This window comes from Littorina saxatilis, unplaced genomic scaffold (assembly GCF_037325665.1).
Source record: "Littorina saxatilis isolate snail1 unplaced genomic scaffold, US_GU_Lsax_2.0 scaffold_525, whole genome shotgun sequence".
Lineage (NCBI taxonomy): Eukaryota > Metazoa > Mollusca > Gastropoda > Littorinimorpha > Littorinidae > Littorina > Littorina saxatilis.
The window spans coordinates 12,501-28,325 of NW_027127200.1; the positions used below are offsets into that span (position 1 = coordinate 12,501).

Sequence of the window (15,825 nt, forward strand, 5' to 3'; positions counted from 1 at the left end):
GTATGTGTGTCTGTCTGTGTTTCTGTCTGTGTTTCTGTCTGCCTGTGTGTCTGTATGTGTCTGTCTGTCTGCGTGTCTGTCTGTCTGTCTGTGTGTCTGTATGTGTGTCTGTCTGTGTTTCTGTCTGTGTTTCTGTCTGTCTGTCATGTCTGTCTGTGTTTCTGTCTGTGTTTCTGTCTGTGTTTCTGTCTGTCTGTCTGTCTGTCTGTGTGTCTGTCTGTGTGTATGTATGTGTGTCTGTCTGTGTTTCTGTCTGTGTTTCTGTCTGCCTGTGTGTCTGTATGTGTCTGTCTGTCTGTGTGTCTGTCTGTCTGTCTGTCTGTCTGTCTGTATGTCTGTCTGTCTGTGTGTCTGTCTGTCTGTCTGTATGTCTGTCTGTCTGTGTGTCTGTCTGTGTGTATGTCTGTGTGTCTGTCTGTCTGTGTTTCTGTCTGTGTGTCTGTCTGTCTGTGTTTCTGTGTGTCTGTCTGTGTTTCTGTCTGTCTGTCTGTGTTTCTGTCTGTCTGTGTTTCTGTCTGTCTGTGTCTGTCTGTGTGTCTGTCTGTGTGTCTGTTTTTTATGTCTGTGTGTGTGTCTGTCTGTCTGTCTGTCTGTCTGTTTGTCTGTCTGTCGGTGTCTCACCCGGTCTGTGTGTGTGTCTGTTTTTTGTGTCTGTGTGTGTTTCTGTCTGTCTGTGTGTCTGTCTGTGTGTTTGTCTGTGTGTGTGTGTGTGTCTGTTTTTTTATGTCTGTGTGTCTGTCTGTCTGTGTTTCTGTCTATCTGTCTGTGTTTCTGTCTATCTGTCTGTGTTTCTGTCTATCTGTCTGTGTTTCTGTCTATCTGTCTGTGTTTCTATATGTGTGTCTGTCTGTGTGTCTGTCTGTGTGTCTGTCTGTGTGTTTGTCTGTGTGTCTGTGTTTTTGTCTGTATGTGTGTCTGTCTGTCTGTCTGTCTGTGTGTCTGTCTGTGTGTTTGTCTGTGTGTGTGTGTGTGTCTGTTTTTTATGTCTGTATGTGTGTCTGTCTGTGTGTCTGTCTGGGTATATGTCTGTCTGGGTGTCTGTCTGTCTGTGTGTCTGTATGTGTGTCTGTCTGTCTGTGTGTCTGTCTGTCTGTCTGTCTGTCTGTATGTGTGTATGTCTGTGTGAATGCCTGTGTGTATGTCTGTGTGTATGTCTGTGTGTCTGTCTGTGTGTCTGTCTGTGTGTCTGTATGTGTGTCTGTCTGTGTGTCTGTCTGTCTGTCTGTGTGTCTGTCTGTGTGTCTCTCCGTGTTTCTATCTGTCTGTGTGTCTGTCTGTGTGTCTGTCTGTGTGTATGTCTGTATGTGTGTCTGTCTGTGTGTCTGTCTGTGTGTCTGTATGTGTGTCTGTCTGTGTGTCTGTCTGTGTGTCAGTCTGTGTGTCTGTCTGTGTGTGTGTCTGTGTTTCTATATGTCTGTGTGTCTGTCTGTGTGCTGGTGTGTCGTCCTCCCTCTCTCTTATTGTCAACATAATGACTCATTCGGCTTCCTTTCAAGTAACAGACGAGAGACTATTTTCATATCACTTTCACTGTCGCTTTTGAGAATAATTTACTTCCTTCATCCCTCGCAAGCCTTTGAAGGGGTAAACACGCCATTAAATTACGTGTCACTGCTTTGTCAAAGGCCACGGAGCCGTGAACAAATCTCAGGTCTTGGCTGAACATGAATCGAGATAGCATTGCATTACCTGCCTTATCATTACATTAATCAACTGCAGTGAGTTACATTCGCCCGTATTTAAGGCATCTGGAAATACCTTATGGAGAAAAAAACCCATATATTTGCTAGTCTCGATTAAGCTCCTACCGCCCCCGCGAGACAGACCGACAGACAGACAGAGACAGAGACAGATACAGACGAAGAGGGACTGGTAGATAGATAGATAGATAGATAGATAGATAGATAGATAGATAGATAGATAGATAGATAGATAGATAGATAGATGAATAATCAGATATATATATATATATATATATATATATATAAATCCTAAAGCCTCCTTAGGTCGACCAATTGTCGACCTAAGGCCCCCATTTTACAACACTTTCGATTTAGGTCGACCGAAAATCGGTCGACCTAAGGTTTGGCCCCTTTTCTGCAATCCCATTGGACTGACAGCATCGACCCTATCGCTATCGAGAAGACAGTGCCCAAAGTGTCTTGTCTGTAAATGGCATCAATTTGGGATTTACCGTTTAGGAAAAAAATCAAAAAGTAATTTTGAGACTTATGTCGACCTTTGGAAAATGGGGTCTTTAGGGCAACTATGATAAATTGTCAAATATATTTTTATCTGAGAGTGTTCCTTGTAAAAAAAATGAGATTTGTGGGAATTTTGTTTTACTCGAAATAATGAAATACGTATCCCATTCGTGCTTCTTCTCGTTTTGCGAAACTTGTCTTTTGTGAAAAGATACACAATTCACACTATGAGCCATCACGGATCCATTGATCTTCAAATGGTTCGACCACAGTCAGACGAAATTTGACCTGCCGCCCTCATCGGAGATGTGAAAGGACGCCATTTTTTCTGATGTGCTCTGCTGGTAAACAACTTTTGATGACTTTATTTGATTGTTTTGCAATGTAAAATATATACGTAAGTAATTTGAAATACAATGCTGATCATAAGCCTGATTTTTACTTTCCACATCGCTCTCTCCACAACTCAGTCGAGTCAGTGCTGAGTGCTCTGATTCTGAACATTGTCGAAGCGACGAAGGTGAACTTTCTGCGCATCGATTTCTTTCGATGTAAGCTTAATTGTAAGCGTTTAGTCTACCAACCCGAAGAACACATTTGCAAATTCGAGTAAAATATGTCGTGTGAAAACGTTCAGAGTGCTGTGTTTCATTTGGGTCTATAGAGTATAGTTTCTCACTCTCAGGTCACAGTGCAGCGAGTGCTGAGCTGCATGCTGACTTGTCAGTGACACTGACTGTCACTATAATGTCAGTGTTACAGAAGTTCAGCCACTGGTCATGGAAAATTAAAGTGTATTTATTGGTAAGGGAATTTGATAAACTTTTATGGGTTGATCTATGAACACTCCAGATGAAAGTCTTTAAACCGAGTCAAAATTGATGTGAACAAAAACATTCATTACTACAAAATTCTTCAAGTTCAACCGAATAAAACAAAAACCAGCACCCCTTTGTCACATTTGTGTTGGGAACACACTGACCACTAGCAGTATCTGCAACTTGATAAGATGGTCACATGGGGGGGGGGGGGGGGGGGTGGACATGCACGTCTAGGCAACACAAAATCAGGGTTCCACACAGGCTCTGAGGTCAAGGGTATTCATACCCTTTCACCATAAAAGTAAAGGGTTTTCATACCCTTTCCTGATTGATCAAAGGGTATGGCATGTTGTCGGCGACTCTGTGTATTGCTTTGCTGTTTTACCAGGTTCTTGCATGTGCATGATGTCAATGTGTGCAGATTGCATTGTCAATTTGAGAGTGCTTTGAATAAAGGAAATAATTTATGACCATTGGGAAATGTCATATGTGTAAATTCTTGCTTGTAGCATTACAATAAGTGAATAACACCATTTATCTAATACAGGTCTATGATAACACTTAAACATTTACAGCAATTACCGCGGTATCAAAACACTAGTCAGAGGCTGAGAGCTTTCACAAAACGAACAAGTAAACTGGCTTGAAATTCTGAACAGTAAACTTTTATTAATAACCCAGAACCCAGCCACCAACTGACAATTATGAGTTTACCAGTGCAGTGCCACAGTTATTTTAAGAGTAGGTTGAAGACTCAGTTCTTCCCGTAGCTGGCTGCGACTTTCATGCTCGACGTGATGTGCTGTGCCCCAAAAGACATTCTTGTGCTGTGCTCTGTGAGAGGTGTTTTCTTTGTGCTTAATATTATTTTGTTCGACCTAGCTATTGATGTGTACATTGTTGTTAAACAGTTGTTTGTTTACCAGGGTTTGCTAGTGTGTGATAGGGTTCGTGTCCGTCTGAAGATGTTAGTTTCTTTGTTAGTCCTGTGTTGACAACTCTTCGACAAGCGCTTAGAACTGTACCCACGGAATACGCGCTATATAAGCTTCATATTGATTGATTGATTGATTTTCCCCCAAAATTCAGGGTAATGCTATGAAAAGTCAGTTCAGTTCCACAACAACAAGAATATTATTATGAGTATCAATAAGTTTGAAATTATTTGCCTGTTCAGTTGTTGGTTACAAATTAACAACACACCTATCAAGTGCCTGTTGAAATTCACATCTGCAACACACTTGTGACTGTGTCTCTCCACAACAACAGTTCAATCTAAGTTTCAACACACTAAAGCGTGGCATCATTGAAAGGGCGTTGCAACTGTATGGCTCTAATAATTATTACTCTGTAACTCAGTCTTTGGGTGAAGTCTTGGTGTTTTGTTTTGCAAGTCACAGCCACTGTCAACAGATTTCCTTAGTTTTCCTCATGGCTCCGTGCACTTGCAATGCCGCCCTTCCAGTGATGTCACGCTTTAGGTCAGTGCCTACGTGTTTAATCATCATTTTGTTAGGCCAGTCTCTCCACTGAGAGTCGGTTCCTTAGCTTTGACTTCCCCCGGTTCTGTTGACTAAAGCCTCTCTCACAGGGTACAGAAGTGATTGGAATGGTCAAGAGAATGTCACCAAGCATGCTAAAATCAGGTATCGCAAAAATGCAAACGTCAAAGTTCGTTGTTTTGGATCAACTGCAACAGGCTTTCTTGGTCGTGGCCTTTTCAAACACAAAGTCAGTGACAAAACTGATCGTCTGCAAACTTGCACGCTCGCGGTCTTCGCGGAACCAACAGAACCGAAAATAGCGGAGGGGAAGTAACTCTGGTCACGCTGACAGCGCCGACTTCCCGGAGACAGTAAAACACGTGTCGAGATCGCCGGTGAAGCTTTCCGAAATTAGTCTCCCGCGAAAAAAAAAACCAAAAAAACCTCGAGCGTCGCATAACCAGTCGTACCGTTTGTAAAACGATCAAAGTCATACCCTTTTGCCTTTCAAGTCGTACGTTATTATACCTCTTGGCAAAATAATTGTTACTTACCGACACCCTTTCAAAGAGCGTCTCGTACGTGATTTGGGGGGGGTCAGAGGGTATAATACCTCCAATTTTACGTGATGTGGAACCCTGCAAAATATGTTATTGTGTATGATTTTTTTTATCCAGATACTTGCGGCAAAAATGGACTACTACCCTCATTACACCAGAGGTAGGAGGATGTGTGGTCCTCATGGCTTTACGCAATAATTCAGGTAAGAAAAGCTAAGACAAAAACTTGCATGAATTATTTCCAGTTAATCAAAGTGACTACCTTAACCTTTAGCCTGCCCTTCAGAGCCAAAATGAAGTATTGCCAGTCATAGTATCATAATTATGACTGGCAATACTTCATTTTGGCTTTATTATGAGTGGACTTACTGCTGTTTGACTTTGGAGGGCAGAGCTAGAATGGACACTTTCCTTCGTCGCTTTGATGCGGATGTAATGCCTTCACTACGGTTCTTGCCAGACACAGCTTTTTGATCTGATGAGGCCCCCACCTGTTCAATTACACATTAAGTGATTAACATGCTTCCATTTGAAACTTCGAAGTCTTCATCGGGGATTGACGCCCGACAAAAGCTAATTGAAGCCCGACGGAGCGAAGCGACGGAGGGCTTCAATTACTTTAGACTTTGGGAGAGCGTCAATCCACGATGAAGACCGAGAAGTTTCAAATGGAAGCATGTTAATGTTATTGTAATTGAATGTCAGTGTTACAGAAGTTCAGCCACTGGTCATGGAAAATTAAAGTGTATTTATTGGTAAGGGAATTTGATAAACTTTTATGGGTTGATCTATGAACATTCCAGATGAAAGTCTTTAAACCGAGTCAAAATTGATGTGAACAAAAACATTCATTACTACAAAATTCTTCAAGTTCAACCTAATAAAACAAAAACCAGCACCCCTTTGTCACATTTGTGTTGGGAACACACTGACCACTAGCAATATCTGCAACTTGATAAGATGGTCACATGGGGGGGGGGGTGGGGGGGGTGGACATGCACGTTGAGGCAACACAAAATATTTTTTTGTGTATGCTTTTTTTTATCCAGATACTTGCGGCAAAAATGGACTACTACCCTCATTACACCAGAGGTAGGAGGATGAGTGGTCCTCATGGCTTTACGCAATAATTCAGGTAAGAAAAGCTAAGACAAAAACTTGCATGAATTATTTCCAGTTAATCAAAGTGACTACCTTTAGCCTGCCCTTCAAAGCCAAAAACCGGCACGGTTGGCCTAGTGGTAAGGCGTCCGCCCCGTGATCGGGAGGTCGTGGGTTCGAACCCCGGCCGGGTCATACCTAAGACTTTAAAATTGGCAATCTAGTGGCTGCTCCGCCTGGCGTCTGGCATTATGGGGTTAGTGCTAAGCCTGGTTGGTCCGGTGTCAGAATAATGTGACAGGGTGAGACATGAAGCCTGTGCTGCGACTTCTGTCTTGTGTGTGGCGCACGTTATATGTCAAAGCAGCACCGCCTTGATATGGCCCTTCGTGGTCGGCTGGGCGTTAAGCAAACAAACAAACAAAAATCAAAGCCAAAATGAAGTATTGCCAGTCATATTATCATAATTATGACTGGCAATACTTCATTTTGGCTTTATTATGAGTGGACTTACTGCTGTTTGACTTTGGAGGGCAGAGCTAGAATGGACACTTTCCTTCGTCGCTTTGATGCGGATGTAATGCCTTCACTACGGTTCTTGCCAGACACAGCTTTTTGATCTGATGAGGCCCCCACCTGTTCAGTTACACATTAAGTGATTAACATGCTTCCATTTGAAACTTCGAAGTCTTCATCGGGGACTGACGCCCGACAAAAGCTAATTGAAGCCCGACAGAGCGAAGCGACGGAGGGCTTCAATTACTATAGACTTTGGGAGGGCGTCAATCCACGATGAAGACCGAGAAGTTTCAAATGGAAGCATGTTAATGTTATTGTAATTGAATGTCAGTGTTACAGAAGTTCAGCCACTGGTCATGGAAAATTAAAGTGTATTTATTGGTAAGGGAATTTGATAAACTTTTATGGGTTGATCTATGAACATTCCAGATGAAAGTCTTTAAACCGAGTCAAAATTGATGTGAACAAAAAACATTCATTACTACAAAATTCTTCAAGTTCAACCTAATAAAACAAAAACCAGCACCCCTTTGTCACATTTGTGTTGGGAACACACTGACCACTAGCAATATCTGCAACTTGATAAGATGGTCACATGGGGGAGGGGGGGGGGTGGACATGCACGTTGAGGCAACACAAAATATTTTATTGTGTATGCTTTTTTTTATCCAGGTACTTGCGGCAAAAATGGACTACTACCCTCATTACACCAGAGGTAGGAGGATGAGTGGTCCTCATGGCTTTACGCAATAATTCAGGTAAGAAAAGCTAAGACAAAAACTTGCATGAATTATTTCCAGTTAATCAAAGTGACTACCTTTAGCCTGCCCTTCAAAGCCAAAAACCGGCACGGTTGGCCTAGTGGTAAGGCGTCCGCCCCGTGATCGGGAGGTCGTGGGTTCGAACCTCGGCCGGGTCATACCTAAGACTTTAAAATTGGCAATCTAGTGGCTGCTCCGCCTGGCGTCTGGCATTATGGGGTTAGTGCTAGGCCTGGTTGGTCCGGTGTCAGAATAATGTGACTGGGTGAGACATGAAGCCTGTGCTGCAACTTCTGTCTTGTGTGTGGCGCACGTTATATGTCAAAGCAGCACCGCCCTGATATGGCCCTTCGTGGTCGGCTGGGCGTTAAGCAAACATACAAACAAAAATCAAAGCCAAAATGAAGTATTGCCAGTCATATTATCATAATTATGACTGGCAATACTTCATTTTGGCTTTATTATGAGTGGACTTACTGCTGTTTGACTTTAGAGGGCAGAGCTAGAATGGACACTTTCCTTCGTCGCTTTGATGCGGATGTAATGCCTTCACTACGGTTCTTGCCAGACACAGCTTTTTGATCTGATGAGGCCCCCACCTGTTCAGTTACACATTAAGTGATTAACATGCTTCCATTTGAAACTTCGAAGTCTTCATCGGGGATTGACGCCCGACAAAAGCTAATTGAAGCCCGACGGAGCGAAGCGACGGAGGGCTTCAATTAGACTTTGGGAGGGCGTCAATCCACGATGAAGACCGAGAAGTTTCAAATGGAAGCATGTTAATGTTATTGTAATTGAATCTGACGACAATCTCTTTCCTGCTTTCATGCGGTTGTAAACAGACAGAATTGGTTCTGTTCTGTTCACACACTACTTTCAGTCCACCTACCTGCAAGGGTCAAGTCCCAAGAAATGTCTCTGTATTCCTATCGTATCACTCTGCTCCTGTTTTGTTTTCTTTCACACACATTTTCCCTTCTTTTTTGACGGGTTTCTGGACAGCAAACTCTAAAACAAATTCTTTTCATCACAAAAGCGATCTTTGGAATTGACTGACGTAGTCCGGAAGAATTCATGCATTAACTTACGTCACGTACTCAACGTCATCACTTCGCATACCTTATGGTCTCGGTATTTCGTTGGCCTTCATATTTCCTACTTGTAAAATGACCCTCAAAGCTAACCGAGACTAGTTGAGGCTGTATCAATACGCCTCGCCAGCAGGTTGTTAATGGATTTTTTAGCGAGTGGTTATCGACAATTGTAATACAATCAAGTTTGCGTTTTAATGAAACAGATCCTGTGATTGGTCAGAATGTCCCAACTCATTACAAATTACCGGTGACTAATTGTCGATAGCCACTAGCTAAAAAATTCATTAACAACCTGCTCCGCACACTCGTGAATTACCAAGAGGCTGCAAATACCCACTCGTGGTTTATTTTCCACTAATCAACTCGTGGTCATTGTTTAAGCTCTATTTAATGACCGGTAATTTTTAATGAGTTGGGGCATTCTGACCAATCACAGGATCTGTTTCATTAAAACGCAAACTTGATTGAATTACAATTAACATTAACCAGAAAAGCCTTTTAACATATGATAATTATAAGAATAACTTTGAATGTAATTAGAAAATTGTTTGCCATTTGAAGAATATTCATACCATAAGACTAAATTGTTGAAAAGTGTCAAATGTACTGAAAGTAGATGGCTTTGTCAACTGACCATAAATACAATTGGTTCTTGTGCCTGTTGTATAGGAGCACCTGAAAGAGAAGGAACAATGGAACAGAAAGTACCAGCAGGAGGTCGACAGTCTGTCATTCCGCAACTAGCAGCTGTCCAAACGAGTTGTGGTACTGCAAGAGGAGCTGGAGGCCGTCGAGTCACAGAAGAAAAAACACAAGGTTGGCACATTTCTTTAAAGCAGTAAAGCGGTAATCAAGACACCAGCATTGACTTGACAGATACAGATTTCCTCTTCGTTGAATAGGGTTGAAGGCATGGCTATCATATTCCTTGGTGGTGGCAATTCCGTTCAATATGTTTTTGTAACGTCGTGAAATATATACTTTTCCCATAAAACTGAAAGCTTAGTGTTACTGCGACTTCATTTTATCATACTTATTTTCATAGTGTGGCATTTTTCGGTTCTCGTCTTTGTTTTGCCAATACATTAACCTTTACTTTAATTGTTTAAAGTTTTAACAAAAACTTACAATGGTAGGAACCCAAGAAAAAGTCCACCCCTCTGCTTTTTGAATGTAATCTATACCTGACTAAGTTTCAAATGTACATTAGTATTAGATAGGCCATGAAGCCTGTAAATGCCCCTTCTTGATCTTGTGATCATTTTATTGCTATTTATAGTACAGAAAAGGGAACCCGTAAGATTTTGCCATATTTTGTACTCTTGATTTTCTAAATTACGATTGATACGGTCTGTGGAAAAAAAGAGAAATAATTCCTAGACTTCTTGAGTTTCTACTTTCGGTTCACTCAGTTAGTGTAAAAAAACAACCTGTTACTATGGCCATTTTGAATCTCGTATGAAGTGACTAAACGAGATCAGTTGCGTTGATCAGCTCAAAGCGTGGAAAGCTCAATTTTTATCATGCAAAAACAACAACAAAGAGGTGGATCCTCAGCAGGAGCAAAGAAAAAGGCTGTTCGGGAACAGGAATTCCTTTCAACGTATGTTTTCCAAGTTTGACATCGATAGACACTGCATGTCAAAGCTAGACTCATAGGGATCCTGAAATTGACAACACCAAGAAAAGCCGCTGCCAGCATGAGGAGCATCACAGACTTTGTCTTTTGCAAAAGATCTACCCGAGGAACAGGGTGCAGTACATGCCAAAGCGATGTTATCCGAGCTGATAGTGAAAATGAATTTGTCATTGAGCACAGCAGATGTGATTTTACAAGCTGTCAAAAGTGTGTTTCCTGTCTTAAACATCGCGCAGAAGTCTAAGTGTTCCTGCAAGAAGGCTACAGCAATGATGAAACAGATGTCTAATGACATTAGGTCTTCTCTTAAAGAAAAAATCAACAAAGATTTCCATCTTTTTTTTTTATCAATGACGGTGTGTGCAGCATGTTTGAAATGAATGATTAAAAGTTATGTGGAGTACTCTCATTTTTCTGAAAATGCACGTAGCTTTTTTTTTGTTAAACTCCATGGCAAAATTGAGGTCCCAAGGTCTGTATTACAATATATATATATATGCAACACATGCTTCTGTCAGTTAAAAGATATGATTTGTTTTTTATCAGCCTCATCTGGAGATGTACTGGTACCTCAGGCCTCATCTGGAGATGTACCAGTATTGCCAGCCTCATTTGGAGATGTACAAGTATTGCCAGCCTCGTCTGGAGATGTACTAGTATCACAAGCCTTATCTGGAGATGTACCAGTATCACCAGCCTCATCTGGAGATGTACCGCCATCACCAGCCTCATCTGGAGATTTACCAGTATCACCAGCCTTATCTGGATATGTACCAGTTTCACCAGTCTTATCTGGACATGTACCAGTATCACCAGCCTCATCTGGAGATGTACCGCTATCACCAGCCTTATCTGGAGATGTACTGATACCACCAACCTCATCTGGAGATGTACCGCTATCACCAGCCTTATCTGGAAATGTACCGATACCACCAGCCTCATCTGGAGATGTACCGCTATCACCAGCCTCATCTGGAGATGTACCGCTATCATCAGCCTCATCTGGAGATGTACCGCTATCACCAGTCTTATCTGGAAATGTACCGATACCACCAGCCTCATCTGGAAATGTACCGATACCACCAGCCTTATCTGGAGATGTACTGATACCACCAGCCTCATCTGGAGATGTACCGCTACCAAAAGCCTCATCTGGAAATGTACCGATACCACCAGCCTCATTTGGAGATGAACAGGTACGAAAAGCATTGTGATTTTGAACTTACTCACGGGTTACCTCCATTATGAAATTGACCGTTTTTGTTTGTTTATTTGTTGCTTAACGTCCAGCCGACTACGCAGAGCCATATCAGGACGAAAATTGACCGCTTTTATTTTTTAAACTTTCCAGGAAATGGGATTTAGCCACCTCTAGGTCGATGTTGTCAGTCTAATGAAATTGGAGAAAAGGCACCAATGGGTGGCCGAGTGGTAACGCACTTGCGCTCGGAAGTGAGTTCGACCCTGTGTCGGGGCGTTAGCAATTTTCTCCCCCCTTTCCTAACCTAGGTGGTGGGTTCAAGTGCTAGTCTTTCGGATGAGACGAAAAACCGAGGTCCCTTCGTGTACACTACATTGGGGTGTGCACGTTAAAGATCCCACGATTGACAAAAGGGTCTTTCCTGGCAAAATTGTATAGCCATAGATTAAAAAAATGTCCACCAAAATACCCGTGTGACTTTGAATAATAGGCCGTGAACAGTAGGATATGCGCCGAAATGGCTGCGATCTGCTGGTCGATGTGAATGCGTGATGTATTGTGTAAAAAAATCCATCTCACACGGCGCCTTGAGTCCGAGTCTGGAGATACGCGCGCGATATAAGACTTCATATAACCCATACTTGTCGGTCGCCCTATGCCTAAGTGGAATGTTTTGTATAATGGGAGCTTTAGGGCAACATTTGGCTTTAACACACACACACGTACATATATAGATTGGTTGAATTTAGAATAAAAAGAAAGTATGTAAAAGTCACAACATTCTTACACGTACTCGCATTCACTACCAAGAAACTGTTAATTTTTAGGATAGTTGGACATTAACTACAGTACCTGTGTAATCCAGAAAAACACACAAGATAAGCACATAATTGAGGCAAGTCAGGACCATTATGATGATCTGTGTCAAAAGCATCACATTTATTTTAACACGAATATTTATTGGACCATAGTGGCCGAGTGGGCTGCTTGCAGTCTCACTCAATGACAAAGTTAAGCAATGCCGAGCCTAGCCAAGTACTTGGATAAGTGACTGTCTGAGTTGTACACTGCTGTTAACTTGACCCCTCATGGAGGGCGGTGTCTCACTACTCTTTGGGATGAGATTTTAAAGGGAGGTCTATTCAGTATTCTGAGTACATATATGCACTCAAAATCAAGCTTGGACTTGATCCTGACGCCAATGTCCAACTCGGGTCAATGCAACCTGCAGAAACACACCCAGCATGCATCATAGTCTCAGAATAATCAAAATGATGATTGTGGAGACTCAACGAAAGGCAGGTGTGCTAAGCTGCCATAGTATTATGGGAAATGATTCTATTGTTATTGCAAATTTGTCTGGAAGCATGTGTCGACATAAGCTTGTATGTCTGCTTGATAGAGAATGGGATCTGGGTTGTCAGTAAAATGAAATTTGAGATTTTAAAAGAATCACCAAACCTTAGGGCGACAAAATATAAGTTGAAAGTATTGTACAATTGGAGCTTTACCTTTAGGACGACATTTGGTTGACCTAACTCCCCTATAGGATTTAACACAATATATATATATATGTTATAATTTTGGTTGCCCTAATCAAAAGTATTGTATAATGGGAGCTTTAGGGCGACATTTGGCGAATTGGATCTGGGTTGTTACTAAAATGACATTTTACTTTTTTGAGATTTTTTTTTTATACACGTTTTTATTGAGTCACTTGAGAAAAAGTGACTCTATGTAATCGGTCAGTGTTAGTCTGTCCGGCCGGCCGTCCGGCCGGCCGTCCGTAGACACCACCTTAACGTTGGACTTTTCTCGGAAACTATCAAAGCGATCGGGCTCATATTTTGTTTAGTCGTGACCTCCAATGACCTCTACACTTTAACGATGGTTTCGTTGACCTTTGACCTTTTTCAAGGTCACAGGTCAGCGTCAAAGGAAAAATTAGACATTTTATATCTTTGACAAAGTTCATCGGATGTGATTGAAACTTTGTAGGATTATTCTTTACATCAAAGTATTTACATCTGTAGCCTTTTACGAACGTTATCAGAAAAACAAGGGAGATAACTAGCCTTTTCTGTTCGGCAACACACAACTTAACGTTGGGCTTTTCTCGGAAACTATAAAAGTGACCGGGCTCAAATTTTATGTGAACGTGACTCATTGTGTTGTGAATAGCAATTTCTTCCTGTCCATCTGATGCCTCATATAATATTCAGAACTGCGAAAGTGACTCAATCGAGCGTTTGCTCTTCTTGTTTCTTCTTGGTACACGACATCAACATCAGACAGCAACACTTTTTTTTAGATTTGAAAGGAAGCACCAAACCTTAGGGCGAAAAAAATATGTGAAAGTATTGTACAATAGGAGCTTTAGGATGACATTTGGTCGACCTAGCTCCCCTGTGGGATTTAAAGGCAGAGTAAGCCTCCCGTAAACCATCACAGATGCGGTCAGGCTTTTACACACAGTACAAACACCATTTCCTTTAAACACTCACCAATTGAGAACATCCTAGGTGCCCTCCGTAAAGAGCGAACAATTTTCAAAGAATTTATTTTTGCGTGGTTTATCTTACCCCTGAGCCATCGTGAACCCGTGTGATCCAGTTCACAATGCAGTCGTCATAGTTAGTCATTTGAATGCGACTCGACGTGAGCTTATCTACAATAGCACGTTTTTTTTATGCACGAAACAACGGCTGTGGTTCACAAGAACTCTCGCGATGGCTTTTGACTGTTGAGAGGAACGGCGATTTGCACTGATAAACCGGCCGTCGTCTGCTACGACCCTTGCGTGACCCTGCTTCCGGGCTTTTCTTTTTTTTTAAACTTTCACAACTTCGAATTGTTCTGATCTTGTCTTGATGAAAAACGAATTCTTTTATGATTAAAGAATGTTTGTGTAACAAGCTGTCAATTTATTATTTAGATTTTAAAAGTTAGGTCTAGCGCAAAAACGAGGCGCCGTTGTTGTTAACGGAACAAGTCTACGAAAATAAATTCTTTGAAAATGTCTCACGCTCGACAGAAAGCAGCCAGGATGTTCCCGTTCGGTGAGCGTTCAAATGGAAGTATGCTTGTACTGTATTTAGACGCTCGGGAGCTCTGTGATGGTTTACGGGAGGCTTACTGTGCCTTTAACACACATGCATATATATATATATATATATATGTTATAATTTTGGTCGCCCTAATCAAAAGTATTGTATAATGGGAGCGTTAGGGCGACATTTGGCGAATTGGATCTGGGTTGTTACTAAAAAAAAATGACATATTACTTTTTTGAGAATTTTATTTTTTCAGTTTTTTTTTTTTTATACACGTTTTTATTTCTTTTTGGTACACGACATCAACATCAGACAACAACACTTTTTTGAGATTTGAAAGGAAGTACCAAACCTTAGGGCGAAAGAAAATACGTTGAAAGTATTGTACAATAGGAGCTTTAGGATGACATTTGGTCGATCGACCTAGCTCCCCTGTGGGATTTAACACACACGCATGTATATATATATGTTAAAAATGGTGTGAATGTGATCATACTTTCTCCAAGTCCTTTTTCAAAAATTGACCCGATATTCCGATCTACTTACAAATACCTTTTGGGGTTTAAATTGTGATGTTTTAGTTTAAATAAAAGTTCCACATGATTCTATGCTCCGCCTTGCAAGAGACATCACATTAACTTAACTGTGAATATTTTGTTTTAGGATGAAGACTACTGTCAGGAGAGTGATTTTGATTCTGATAGCACACCTTCTTCCTGCGATTACCCTATGCTGTCACCACCTGCACAAAGGAAGAAAACTTGCCAAGGTAAAAGTCAATGAAAGAAACTGTGAGAAGTAGTAACTCACTGACTGCGACAATTCATGGTTGACCAATTTACTTAAAATTCAGCTTTCCTGAGCCAGAAACCACAACTTGGTCTATAGTTCAGGACATTTCCTAGTCGAGTTGCAATCAATTATTGTACTATCAAGGAAACAGTTTCTTGTGTAAAGAATTTAACATGCTATACGGTGTTGTTGCCAGGCCTCGGTCTTTTGTCTGTGACGCATTCCTTTCTGATTTGACGCATTGGACCTAGCCTTGTCCGGTCGATGGACCGATAGTTTTTACGTTTTGGTGGTCAACTGACCGATACATATTCGTACAAGGCGGACAAGGTCTGCAATGAATGGAATGGGAGTTGCAAAGTCGGAAAACAAACCCCGATCGAAATGCTCATGTTTGCTACGAGTGAAAAATGCACTCGGTGCCGACTCTGTGTTTGTCGTCATTGACTCTGTGTTTGTCGTCTTTGACACTCGAGGCTGCGTTTACGGAAATACCCGTTCCAGCCGGTGTACCTAATTATCGAAAACGGCGCAAACAGCGGAAATTTCATCAATATAATATTACGGCATGGTAATTTGGACCTATTGTTTTT

The 15,825-nt window shown here is 41.5% G+C and overlaps 1 protein-coding gene across 1 annotated transcript; it reads left to right on the plus strand.

Annotated features, from left to right (window-relative positions):
* The first annotated feature begins 7,355 nt into the window (after positions 1-7,355).
* LOC138955673 (uncharacterized) lies at positions 7,356-15,293 on the plus strand. The gene is made up of 4 exons (XM_070327229.1): positions 7,356-7,447; positions 9,217-9,363; positions 10,733-11,382; positions 15,104-15,293. Exons 1-4 carry the CDS (start codon positions 7,426-7,428, stop codon positions 15,221-15,223), a joined length of 939 nt encoding a protein of 312 aa, XP_070183330.1. The 5' UTR covers positions 7,356-7,425; the 3' UTR covers positions 15,224-15,293.
* The last annotated feature ends 532 nt before the right edge of the window (positions 15,294-15,825 follow it).